Raw genomic sequence first — 12,967 nt, forward strand, 5'->3', positions numbered from 1 at the left:
CCCCCTACTTCCCTCCCCTCCCTCGAATCCCCAGAGCAGTGGGAAGGCACCCTTCGCGACGGCACCCCCGAGGTCTGCCGGGGGGCTCGTTCTGTGGGCCTGGGTTGTCGCAGAGGTTGCCATAGGTATCCTGGTATAGAGATCATCCCCGTTTTCTTTGAATTTGCATAATAAAATGTTTTCATCATCATCATCGAGAGAATTCAAATGTTATCGGATCAATAAATCATTTTTCACCGAACTCTTCAATGCATGCAGTGCTGTAGAAACATTCGTATGCGATTCTCATCGGTTTAATTGCTGCGTCAGTCAATAGCAATTTTTAACTTCTAGCCACCTGTAATAATGATTTTGTTGCGTTTGTTATAAGATTATGACAAAATTGTTTATTAGGTAGTCTATAACTGGGATTAAATAAAGTAACTGGTCGTTTTAATGGGCGACACAGCCTCTGGCAAGGTTTATAAAAAACTTCAGACGAAGGTTCCTTGCCCCCGACTCTTGGCCGATCCCCCTTCAGATGGGAGGTGCCAATCATTGCAGGCAGATGATCGCCAGAGCATCATCATCATCACCAACAACTTTCTCGACGTATGCTGCTGCGTTGGCGGCTCTTTTTGCGGCCAGCCAGGATGGCGAATGTTCCAGCAGCACAACAAGTGATGAACACCGCCGAGGATATTGCCGATCAGGTGAGCTGGCGCGCTTTATCCGTGAGCCTGTTGGTTGCCCTGTCGCCCGAATGACGCTCACATGCGGGATTTATCGGCAAAACGCCGTCCGGCGAAAAACGACGCCAACGTGGCAACCGGCCGGTCGAGTGGTGCGAAGCAAGTGGTTCACGTGAAGACAGGGTCCTATCGCTAACACTGAGCGCATCAGATTTCCATGATGAGAAAAGTGTACGTTGTACGCGAAACGTGTGTGTGCGGGGATTTTGGTGCCTCGTGCGCCGAACTTTGATCATTCCCCGATCAAAACCTCGTTTGCTCAGGGAATGTGCCTCGCAGTTTGCTTGTTTGGTGACGCGCTGTCCTTCGCCGCAGGTCAGCTATCTCTGCTAGCCTTCGCGGTGCGGGCAAACGGAATATTTCACATGACATGAGCCGTGGCTTTTCGGTTTCCCCGGTCTCGGATTTTCTGTCCCCGACCGTTTGTTCTCCTGGAATTCGGATCGCCATGCTGGAATTGTTTGCCCTGTTCAACGTAATTCTGATCGGTGTGCAGTGAATAACCTTTTTCTGACGCTAACGGTTTTGAAGTTGTGTAACACCAACGGGAACCATGCCTTAAGGAGTCTCGGTTGTCTCTGGTGCTTGAGGAACACAAGTGGGCCCCCTGCTGTCAGTAAATAAGGAAGTACTAGCCGCAAACCCACAAACGAGACAAGACGTACTCACAGGCGTTGACTGACAAACGGAGTTTATCGGCAAAACTAAAGTACCTTATAAATGCCAGAGTGAACCGTAGGAAGTCGATGGCAATTACATAACAATGTTGAAAGCGTGCCAACAATGCAGAGCTCTACAAAACACCCTGTTTTTCTTAATCGGAAACGCAGTAGCAGCATCTACAAGAGGAAACTCGGCGTCGCAGAGGACAAACGGGTGCTAAAGTGCGTGTTACCAAATTTCTTGATGTGGTAGGCTTCCTAACTGCTGTGCGTTTTTCTATAATCGCTCGTTCGAATCGGGCAACACTTCTGCTTTACTGATATGTGAAACTTAATGTGCGCTTTTGTCATCTAGTTCTGCCTATTTTTGGGTATGTTCCCCACGTACGGTAATGGATTTGAGGGTAATTTCAGGGACATGACCACGTGCATCAGTTTATAAGCCCAGTATCTTAAGAAATCTGGTCACCCCATCTCTTGCTGTCTTCAATGCTGTGCTGTATCATTTAGACGCAGCTTTCATGTTTCAATTTAAGAAATAAAAATGACACTTCATTGTGCTGTTTTATTGGTTTGCTGTTTTGAACTCGGAATTGGCTCACTTTCAACCTTACCTCAATTCCCTTTATTTCTCATGATTCACTCTGGCATTTGTAAAGCGTCTTACTATTCCCAATAAGCCCTGTTGTCATTCGGGGCCTGTGTGTACGTGCAGTCTTTCCGGTGGGTGCCTGTGGTGGCGATTCTATATGGGGTAATTAAGTATGTACATATCTTTTTGCCTTGCAGGTTTGAATGGTAATTCAAGGAAATTACCTTGCTCGAGTGCCGGACTTTGTTAGTGTGGAGTGGAGGATATTTCATGTTCATGAAGTTAATCCCTGAAAAATTTTTGCAGTAGATGGCCTGTGTGTTCATGCGACAAAGTCTGTATTCTTGCTTTTAATTTCATAAATCAACTGCTTTCTTGACTCAAATGCATATACAATTCGAGATTTTGTCACCACAGTAGCAACACACAACTTTTTTGGGAAGCCTAACTTTTGCATCTCTTCAAAAAGCTTTTTTTTTTAATGTTGGATGGACCAACTGGGTACATTTTTGTACAGTGGAAAATTTTGCTATCTCGTGGGGAAGTTTGTGAAGTTCTTGCGGGATTAGTAATTACTGATATTATGAAGAACTTTGTCTACTTTAATCAATTTTTCTCCTTGTGTAGATTTATAGACAGAATAAAGATGTGTCTGGCATTCTAGTTTGAATGTTATACAACAAAGCTAGGCGATGTTGCTTCGGGTATTTAATAAGGCAAGTTATGGTTTAGAATTGTGTGCATTCGTGGTATATTTCAATGGTAGCTGCTGGAAACAGGAAGAACAACTGCTTCACAACGTGACTTCCAAGATTGTAAGAATCAGATTTTGCTATTCCAGACAATTGTGGATACCACAACCAAAAGGACCTTCTGGTCAGTACTGAATACTGTCGCCTTATCCTGCTCTTCTCCAACCAAAACAGTCATTGAGATAGCCCAACCCACTGTGTAGTGGTGTGATAAAAAATTCATGAATGCGGGGTGGGGTGTCTCTAGGCTCAAGCAACACTCCGTATTCACGAATTTTTGGGTCTCTTAAAACTTACATTTACTTTGGAACTTCTTCCTTCTGTGCATCGCAGTGTAGTTCAGGATGGGCATAGTTATGTGTGCTTGTTTTGGCCGGTTTGAACTGCGGTGGCTGCATTTTCGCTGGAGGCGAAAATGCTGCGCCCGTGTGCTCAGATTTGGGTGCACGTTAAAAAACCCCAGGTGGTCAAAATTTGCGGAGCCCTCCAGTACTTAGGCTGGTAATCCTAAGCAGGCTCTGATAGTCATATGGTGGTTTTGGGATGTTGAACCCTATATAACAACATTATTATGTTTCTGCTGGTTTGTATGTACGTACTGTAACTATTGTTGTCTTCAGTGCCTTTGAAATCGCAGGACTTTTCAGAAAGGGAACACAATTTACTCTAACATGAAAAAGAACGTGCTACTCGTGCAAATTGCACAATAACGTCCGAGTCTTCTTTTACTACTCACACCAGACAGAAACCGCGCTTCTCATAAAGGCACTAGCGATGTGTCAACCCTATGCATTTGCACTGTTGGTGTGACAGTCGTGGAAGTGGATTGAACGACAGCCCAAATATCTCCACTTTTCTTTCTAATGACATCGTGCGTACATCATGTCTGAAGACGAGCTACATTTGGTATGGTGGTCTGTGGTTTGAATTAGTTCAAAGGCACTTAACTTCATGGAGTAGGTACTGTAGATAAGTGTGAGATGCTCCAGAAAACTCTTTTTGGCTGCTTTAATCAAGCTGTTGCAGAAACGCAGAAAAAGTTCGCATTAAGGCTGTATCTAGTCATTCTAGGGGATGGTTTTTTGTGAGTAAAGTAATCCTCAGCAGGCTGGTTTTTCTCCTATACGGGGTATGCCCTTGACGTCATCCACAAGCAATGTTAAAGTCGGGGTCGCCATTTTAAAGGCCTGCATGCTCACCGCACGCACATAAAACTCGCTGCAAATGCTGTGTTCGAGATCCGCACGGGAACTTGGCTGCTTAGCGATCTTTTGAACACTCTCTGCACACTGAAACATGGACAGTACCCCGCTGCAGTGGTCTAGTGGCTAAGGTACTTGGCTGCTGACTCTCAGGTCGCGGCATCGAACCCCGGCTGAATTTTCGATGGAAGCAAAAATGCTGTAAGCCTGTGTGCTGATTTTGGTGCACATTAAAGAACCCCAGGTGGTCGAAATTTCCGGAGCCCTCCGCTACGACGTCTCTCATAATCATATGGTGGTTTAGGGATGTTAAACCCCACATATCTATTTTTGAAACATGGACAGTAGCACGGCGCGTGCGAACGGACCTTCAATATGGCGTGGTGATGGTGTTGCCCTCTTGCAGGTCAAGGCGCGGTGCAGAGGTTAGATACTGGCCTTGTTGGCGAGTCGAAGGCCACTTTGAAAATAAGCTAGGCTACCTTAAGTTCAGCACTATCTCAGTAATCTGGCTGGGCGTCTATCATTTTGAAAGAACATTCGCTAGGGATCACATGTTTAACAACTGCGCTTACAGTAGTTTTATTTTGTCGCCTCGTGTTCCTTTGTGGCAGCTGTGCGACATATTATTAAAATCACACATAAGTGTACTTAAAAAAATTGTTGAGATTTGGAAAAAAAGGATGATTTTGAGGTACGTTGTAGTGCGAAACTCTAGAAATTTTGTCAATCTTCTTTTTATATGAATCTAAATTTAAGGGCATGGATCTCTAGTACTTTTTTACTGTCGAAGTGCAGCCGCAGTGGACTGGAATCGAACTCTCGACTTTCAGGTTGTCAGTCGAGCACGATAACCACAAGGTCACCGTGACATGTCCCAAATATTCTTTGCCATATTCAGGTTAAGAACACCCAGCATTTCACTCGCATAAAGATACAAAAAATGGAGTGCTTCATTACACTGAGAATTTCACTTTATCGCAGTTTATGTTGGGGGTATAGCTGCAATTTTTCACACATCCAAGTGCTTTGTGCCGATTTTGAAATACCTTTGGTTCTGCCTGATTGTCAGCATGGAATTTTTTTCAAATCTAGGTAGTACTTGTCAGGTGTAGTTTTAATTTCTTAAGCTTTACGGCTTTCCGAGAAGCAGTGTGGTGTTTTCTTGTCATTTTAGTGCGCCACTAATGCCAAGCCAGGATTTACTTTTTCGAAAGTGGTGGGAGTCTTGGCTGAGGGTGGAGCGATGAAGTAAAATTCGGAGGCATGAAATTACAGTTTGAAAAGGTTGACCCTTAGGCACTCATCTTTACTGCTGCCTCGACATCTTCGGGGTTGCAGTTTTGTACATCATTATTTTCTCTTTTATTGGTCATTTTATGAGAGCTCAGCAAATTTTTTTTGTCCATTGAGATAGTCACTTCCTTACGTTGTGATGTTTCGATAAATTATTTAGTAGTTTGAGACAGCTTGCTTAATGGTGATGTCGGGGCTTTACCTCAAGTTTTGTCGCGTTTTCATATTCCCAGTGGCATCATTGTCGTCTTGTTCTGATGTGTTGTACTTGTTCTCACCTGCAGTTTTAAATTCCTCTGCTCTTAACTTGATTACGCCTGAATTTCTCGCTTTTTGCCTGCTTTTTTTGCTACCAGTTTTGTTCTGGATGTATATAAATAGTGTGACTTTCACGCTCAGCATCCTGTAATTCCTGTTCTTTATATGGCTTACTACTTCTATGTCCTGTATTATGCTTGAATGTTTGCACATAATGAAGTATATTTCGTATTTAATTTCTTCGTGGGGTCTTTACCATGTCCACTTCCTATTTATGTGCTATTTAAAAGTGTTTATGGTCTGGGCACGATTTCATTTTTTAAATACCACTGGCATTTTTTTATATGACTAGTACACTTTTCATCATAGTTACCTCAGTGCAAACCCTGCAATAACGAAGTCGCACAGATATGAAATTCTCGCAACAGCGAAACATCGTTCTGTCCCTGACGAATGCCCATAGGATTCAGTGTACGTCGTATCTCACGACAACGAAGTGTGGCTAAACAGCCCTACAACAAAGCAAACTTAAGGAACGTTTTCTGGCTGATTAGCTGTTTGTGCTAGGTCAGCATGCTCCCAATATGCACTCAAATATTATGGCTTCACACTTAAACTTTGCCAAGTATCATGCTTCATATACGTATGTACATGCAATCCTTTCTTAAATCAGCCTGGGGCTGGAAGCATTCACGTGCACTCCACATTGCTGTCGCCACCACACTGTTTGTTTTAGGTGTTTTTTATGCACATTGGCATTGTCGTTATAAAGTGCAAGGATTTTCTCGTGCATGTAAAGTTTCTCTTGTTGAAAGAGTGGGTTTGTTCTGCCGCAGCCGCATCACAGCCGTGTCTGTGGGTGACGTCATCTGCTCAGTTCCGCCGATAGTTCCGCGTTCGCCCCGTGGCATGGCTCTGTGGTGTCTTGCTGTATGACGTGGTTGCCTGCTGCCGAAGCTAGCGATCTATCTGTGCACCCTGGTCACCACTCGTATAGTGGATTTAGGATGTTGTACAGCACCAGACTGGCAGACGCAGATGTGCCATTGCAACAGGCTTGCCGCTAGCGTGATTGGGGCTGCATGCGACTATGCAGCTACGCTTTGTGTACTTTTTGCAGTTTGTCTTGTGCTCGTTCGAGAAAGTTTTGCATATTGCAGTCGTTACAGCGTGGTGTGTTGCACAATATGGGTGGCTGTACGTTTGGCTGGGAGTTGACCAATGAGACCACCGTAAACAGGTGTGCATGCAACTGAGGACATTGAGGACCAGGTCATTAGCTTTAAGGAGAAAAGACGATAATCAACCCATGAGATGTGTTGGATGCTTTCGACGCTGTTCTCACGGAATGTACAACGATGATGTCGCAATAGGATAACTTGCTTTGTTGCAAAGTAAGATCTTGGCATTTACTGCATGGCAAGGATCGACAAGTCGAGATAACTCAATTTGGGTATTGAAGTTTTCTTTTGCTAGCCGTTTCCCCATTTATAGGGTATCATTTTGGTACAATAAAGCTATCACGATTGTGAAATTTTGCGGTTTTTGCCAGTTGTTATGCTGTGGTTCAGCTGTGTAACTTGTTCCCCTTTCTGCTTTTTTCGTACTTTAGCATTGAAATCGCCCATGAGTTAAGTGTACCGTATGTTGGCCTGTTGTACTGCTACTTCTACATCCTCAAGAAATAATTCTACTTTCTCGTCATTCTGGCTGGATTGAAGAGTGCACTCTGAATTACTGTAGATGTGTACTTCCGGTACAGTTTTTAATGCAAGGCTTGCTGCACTCTCATTGATACTTTAACATTCCTTATAGTTGCCCATAATGTCTTTATGGATTGAGGAACGCACGTCAATATTTCCACATCTCGGTGAGCCCTCTGTAGCAGAGTGCATGGCAGTAGACAGCATTGTGCGTTCACTAGTTCAGCACTCTGCACTGAGGCCGTTAAGGTGTCAGTTAAAGGGGCCCTGTAACACTTTTGAGCATGATAAAAAAACGCTGCCGATCGAGAGAAGAGGCTCCCAACAACAGGCCAGCCAAATATTGTAGCGCAGTATGCGGCCTGGAATTCACAACAAATTATCAAAGTTGGCTAAAAATAGCTTTCTCTTCTCTCGCAAATCACAGGAAATAAGCCCAGTAAGCCCGTCTATCTACCATTGGCTGATTTGAACGTGGCGTGCTCGGTTGTTACAGAAGTCGCCGCCAAAGGCCGTCACTTGTCCACGCGTGCGCGATTGCACTAAAAAAGCCACATATTCGAAGAAAAAAAAATGCTCAAGGTCTCGAGGCGCGAGTGATGTTTTTTGTTTGCCCCTCCCATCCCTCTCTGCTCAGCTTCCAGAGCGTTCGTCGGAACGAGAGAAGAGAGAATGTGATTGCAGTGTGTGACAAGTATTTGTAACTCCGCTCGTACTGGACGGATTCTTAAAATTTTTGCAGTGTTCAATTTTTGAAGTAATACGCTTTTTCAGTGAATTAATTCCATGGTTAGTCAAAAAAGTGTTTCAGGGCCCCTTAAAAGGTGGCGGTGCCACTCCGGCGGCACCTTCTTGGCATTTTAGTCATTGTTTGCTGACACACTATGTTTACTGCTCTCACCGTATTGATGTGAATTGTATTGCATTAGAACGCTTACATTCTCCACTTTCTAATGACAGCAAGTATTGTCGCCTAGTCTGAAGCGGTATTCCATAGCAATAAAACACTGCGAGCAAAAACCAGTGCTTTCGCTGTGCGAGCCTCCGTTGAACCGGCACTGTGGCAAAACTGTTCAATATAACTAAATTAAATTAGCTGAGCTTCTTAATGAAGCATTATGCAAGGTTTCTATGAAGAGATATACCTCAGGCTCCAATAAAAAACGGCAAAACAATGTAAGTTTAGGAATAAATAACATTTGTTTGTTTTTGTTAAGAGCAACATAATTTAATGGGCTTTCAGGCTACACTGTGGTATTGTCTACACTAAGTTGTTGTGTGTTCTGAAGAATAGTCAGCGAATAATTACTACTTGAATTTGGCAATTTATGGCTCAATTCAGGCATTACCGACGAGGGGGAAAAAAACAATCCAACTTGAAGCTCTGATTTTTCAATATTCGAGCAGGAAGCCATTCTCTAGGTTTCTATGAAGAGAAAATTGTCGTTAATAAATTTCTATGACAGCAGTGAATTCGGGGTGCAACAGCTGCTCCAATCGTGCCAATTTGATACAATTACTCATTTGTGTGTCGAGCTGTGCCAAAGCCATGAAATTTGTCGAAATTGCGCCAGGCTGCACCAAAATGCCCGACCAGCCTCAACATTTTCTCAGTGGCCCCAATTTGAGTGAGAAATGAGGCCACCTGTAGTTTGTGTCATCAATCGATCCAAGTGGGGAGACCCTAACCCTAAACTGCGGTGTAAGATAGTTGCTCATTAGGCCAAGACACTAGTGAAACGTGATCAACCAGATGAAGTAACAACGCCGCGAGCCCGTCAGTTCGCTGACCGCAGCAGATATCTTCCGGCGAAACGACACAACTCCAAGACAAAAATGCGTTGCCGTAGCCAGCAACATCTCTTGGGAAATTTGAATTTCCTAGTCAGCAAACGCGGTCATGGCATGTTAGGAACCATTAGAAACTAAAGCAGGAAGCGTACAAACTCGCAGTACATCGCATTTGTATGCTTCGAACATTAGTTCATGCCATGACCACGTTAGTTGCGACAGCAACGCCACATACGATAGATGTCCGGTGCCATCGCCAGGCCAACGGGGGCGTGCCATTTTTACTATATCTGGTCAAAGCACCCTGCAAGCAAGCCAAGAAGTTGTGCCTTAAACCTAACCTTCTTGATGAAAAAAAGGGGGGTGGTAGTGGTTTGAACATTTATTAAGTCTTGTTCTGACCCCTGCAGAAACACTGCTTAAGCTGCCTTCACCGCAGTATGTGGGTGGCCTGCAAAAAAGTGTTAAGATTTAGAAGGGGCTCATAGCAGTAGTTTCTAGGCTCAACAGAGTTTGTTTAATTACTGATGCATGTACACGCCGCATTATTGTGAGTACTAATAGGATTGCTGATGTATAAAAAAATTCTGGCAAAATGATTTGGAGTATTGTATGACATTCCTACAGCTGTAAAAAAAAAGACAAAAACAAAACTGTGCGCCAGTTTTTTTTTTTTTTTCCAGTTTTGCGTATCTCATGGTCACCATCTTGGGAGATGCACATTTGAATCCTCGAACTTTGTCAAACAATTTGACACGCGTGGAGAATTCTAATGTGAACCTCCATTGTTTGCTGAGGGGGGTGAATAAAGAAAATATTACTTTTATTAAAATAGCAGCACTCAAAGTTCACTCTGCGTGATTTAGGGAATGTTGAATGGCTTGTACATATATATTTTTTTCTAAATCTAAGCCTTGTTTCTCAAGCTGCTCTAAATTTGGTCTTTCGGAATATAAAATGAATATTTTTTCTCCTGTAACCTGCTCTGAATTGGGATTTTAGTGCTCCAAAAGTAACATTTTACTACTCCGAAAATTGCTCCAAATTCTATTTCGGCTGTTGCACCCCTGAGTGAATTAAGCTCATTTTTATGCTTGCCATGTTTGTGCAAACTTTATAGCTAATTCACAACAATACAGCACATTAGCAGACATGTCATGTCTCATAGTTACCTGTGCTTACTAACATTTCAAAGCAGTGCTTGAAACAAAAGATTTTTCAAAAAATAAAAAATCTTGCGAACATTTTTGCTGGTGGTGCTATCTGTGAAAAAACCAGGAAGTTGTCTTGTGTCAGTTTTGACATTTGCCAAAAGTGATGCAGCTAAACATGACTATGCCGCCGAAACATGCATGGGTTATTTCTCCAGACTCCCGACTTAGCCCAGTTGCTAAATCTAGTCGCTACCTCTCCAATGCACAAGGTAACCCCAAGAGGGGCTACAGAAAAAAAAAAAAAAAAAGAGAGGGAGCCACAGAAAGAAAGAAGGGAAGAAAGTGTGTCACATTCCTGACCAAAAGGTTAGGCTATTGTGCTGAGGATTCCAGGACCTGTTTGGGGCCTCACCATTGTAATCAGGGGACTGCAGGAGTATTTTTAAAGTACACAAAACTTGACCTTGCCTCCTAGGGCATTACCTGGTCAGCTGCCTTCCCTTCGAGCTGAGGAGTGTTTGGCAGTGTGTGTTCGACTATTTCACATAGGTTGACCAACCTTTTTTTTTGGAAGACTAGCCTACCCATGCGAAATGGTGGTGACCGGATGCACAATGCACGTCATGTTTTTTTGGGGGCTTCACAAGGCCCAACAGCTTCTATGCACAGATTCGCGACAATTGCGAACTGAAATCATCCCGAAAAATACCAAGCTCAAGATTTTTTTTTTTTTTTTTTTTTTTTTACGGGTGTGTGTCGGATAACTTCCCAGGCCATAACTTCCCAGGCCACGGACCCTCAGCTGCGATTTTTTGTGATCTCCATGAAGGCCCTATTCAGACTTGAAAAATGTCCATTGATAAGTATGTAGATATGCCCCACTGCGGTGGTCTAGTGGCTAAGGTACTCGGTTGCTGACCCGCAGGTCGCGGGTTCAAATCCCGGCTGCGGCGGCTGCATTTCCGGTGGAGGCGGAAACGTCTTAGGCCCGTGTGCTCAGATTTGGGTGCACGTTAAAGAACCCCAGGTGGTCAAAATTTCTGGAGCCCTCCACTACGGCGTCTCTCATAATCATATGGTGGTTTTGGGACGTTAAACCCCACAAATCAATCAAGTATGTAGATAGTTTGGGAGAAGTTTGGGGAAAACAAAGTTGCTTACATATGCGCAGTAACCATTTTGTAAGCCGTGAGTTAGTGAGCCGTATTTCCCCGATTGCAGTGAAAAGTGTGGAGGGGCTGTGTGAGCTCCAGCGTTCCCAGCCGCGCGTAGCAAAATAAACGTCTACTGCACTCCCCCCCTTCTCAGTCTACTGCACTCCCCCCCCCCCCCCCCCGCGAGGATGTGCGCACTTTAGTCCAAGCACTTTTCCCATTTGATGAAGCCTCTAAACTTTCTCAACCATGTGTACTGTGCTGTTTATTTTATAGGAGTGCGTGAATATTAACTTATCACACATAATCAAAAATGCCAAAGGCAAATCAAATTGAATATCTACGTTTGGATTAGAAATCGTAGTGAATATGATGTTATTAGATTTGTTGTTGAAGGGCGCAATGTGCATCTGTCTTACAAATTAGCTGTGGAGCGAGGGGAACTTGTTTTGTAGCTGAAATAATTGACTCTCATATGCTTCATTTAAGCTGAGCAGTGCATTTGTGTATATGTGTGAGTGCGCCCTCCAAGTAAGAATGCTGCGTTGCTTGACCTCATTTTTCCCTCTGCCTGCTTACCATGCTTGCACCACAACATGACCGATGTCACCCTAATCCCCATCAATATTCTTGAAGGTTTCAAATAGTCATGTAACAAAGAGAAAGAAAGTGACAACCCATACACCTGTTTAGAGATGCATGAGGCTTGTATTGTTTTAGATGGCAAAAAGGCAACACCCTTCTGCCGTGCATGCACATAAAATCATTTTTTTGGCTCACTGCAAGGCACGGAAATTTGGGCTTTGTTTAATTATAACCAGAAATTTGTAAAAAGAGCTTTCTTAGTAGCTTCCGAATGTAGCGACATAAGTATCAAGTAGACCACACGCGACACCTGCACTATATGTACAGTTGAACCAAAGCTGGTGACTGTGGAGAAATCTTTAATTACTGTGTACGTCGGGGCTGTTCCACGTGACCGAACACTGCTGGTATTCAGGGCCTTTGACCAACTTCCTCGAGAAGTTACTTCCCAAGCGAATAGTCTTTTTTTTTTTCTTTAGAGAGGAAGAGAAAGAGTCTTTTTTTTATTCTTTAGAGAGGAAGAGAAAGAGTCTGTTCAAAAACCAAACTGTTCTTTTCAGCAATCCTTGCAGTAGAGTGACTCAGCGAAAGTGAGTTTTACCAAAAGAGAGAAGGGCTCCTCTTTTCTAGGCAGTTTCACAGGAGTACGGCTCTCTGGACCGTGCCTTTTTTCTAGGCAGGGGGAAGGGGGAAGAGCGTCATGCATATTTGAAATGTTTTAAAGAAGGTTATGGAAACGGCAGTGCCCCTAAAAAGAAGGATATGTTACAGCAGAGACAGGCCCTTCGCTGTCGCATGCTACAACGGTGGAGAGTGCATTTCTCTCCATTTTTTCCAAATGTGACTTGGTGGTGTCTTTGGGTGGCTTCGGGAAAAACTACTCGCAAAGTGGTGACAGTTGAATCGCCACCTCAATGGCTTGTAACTCTACAAGTAGCTTTGCTAGCCTAGCCTCACAATAGAAGATGCGCGTGTTTGATGTTACCAGGTCCAGTTTTGTCTCAGTCCATTGGTTGCGTTAAGATTCTGATCACCACCACCCTGATGAGGTCTTCCACAACAGCTGTAGCCTAGAGACCAGGATGTA

The 12,967-nt window shown here is 43.7% G+C and overlaps 1 protein-coding gene across 1 annotated transcript in view; it reads left to right on the plus strand.

The window, feature by feature from the left end:
- The first annotated feature begins 535 nt into the window (after positions 1–535).
- Surf4 (Surfeit locus protein 4) overlaps positions 536–12,967 on the plus strand; it is a 100,205-nt gene continuing 87,773 nt past the window's right edge. The window contains exon 1 of the mRNA XM_037413148.2: positions 536–692. Within this exon, the coding sequence (XP_037269045.1) occupies positions 594–692 (99 nt within the window). The 5' untranslated portion in view covers positions 536–593. The remainder of the gene's footprint in view (positions 693–12,967) is intronic.

The sequence above is a fragment of the Rhipicephalus microplus genome, chromosome X (assembly GCF_043290135.1).
Source record: "Rhipicephalus microplus isolate Deutch F79 chromosome X, USDA_Rmic, whole genome shotgun sequence".
In the NCBI taxonomy this organism is placed as follows: domain Eukaryota; kingdom Metazoa; phylum Arthropoda; class Arachnida; order Ixodida; family Ixodidae; genus Rhipicephalus; species Rhipicephalus microplus.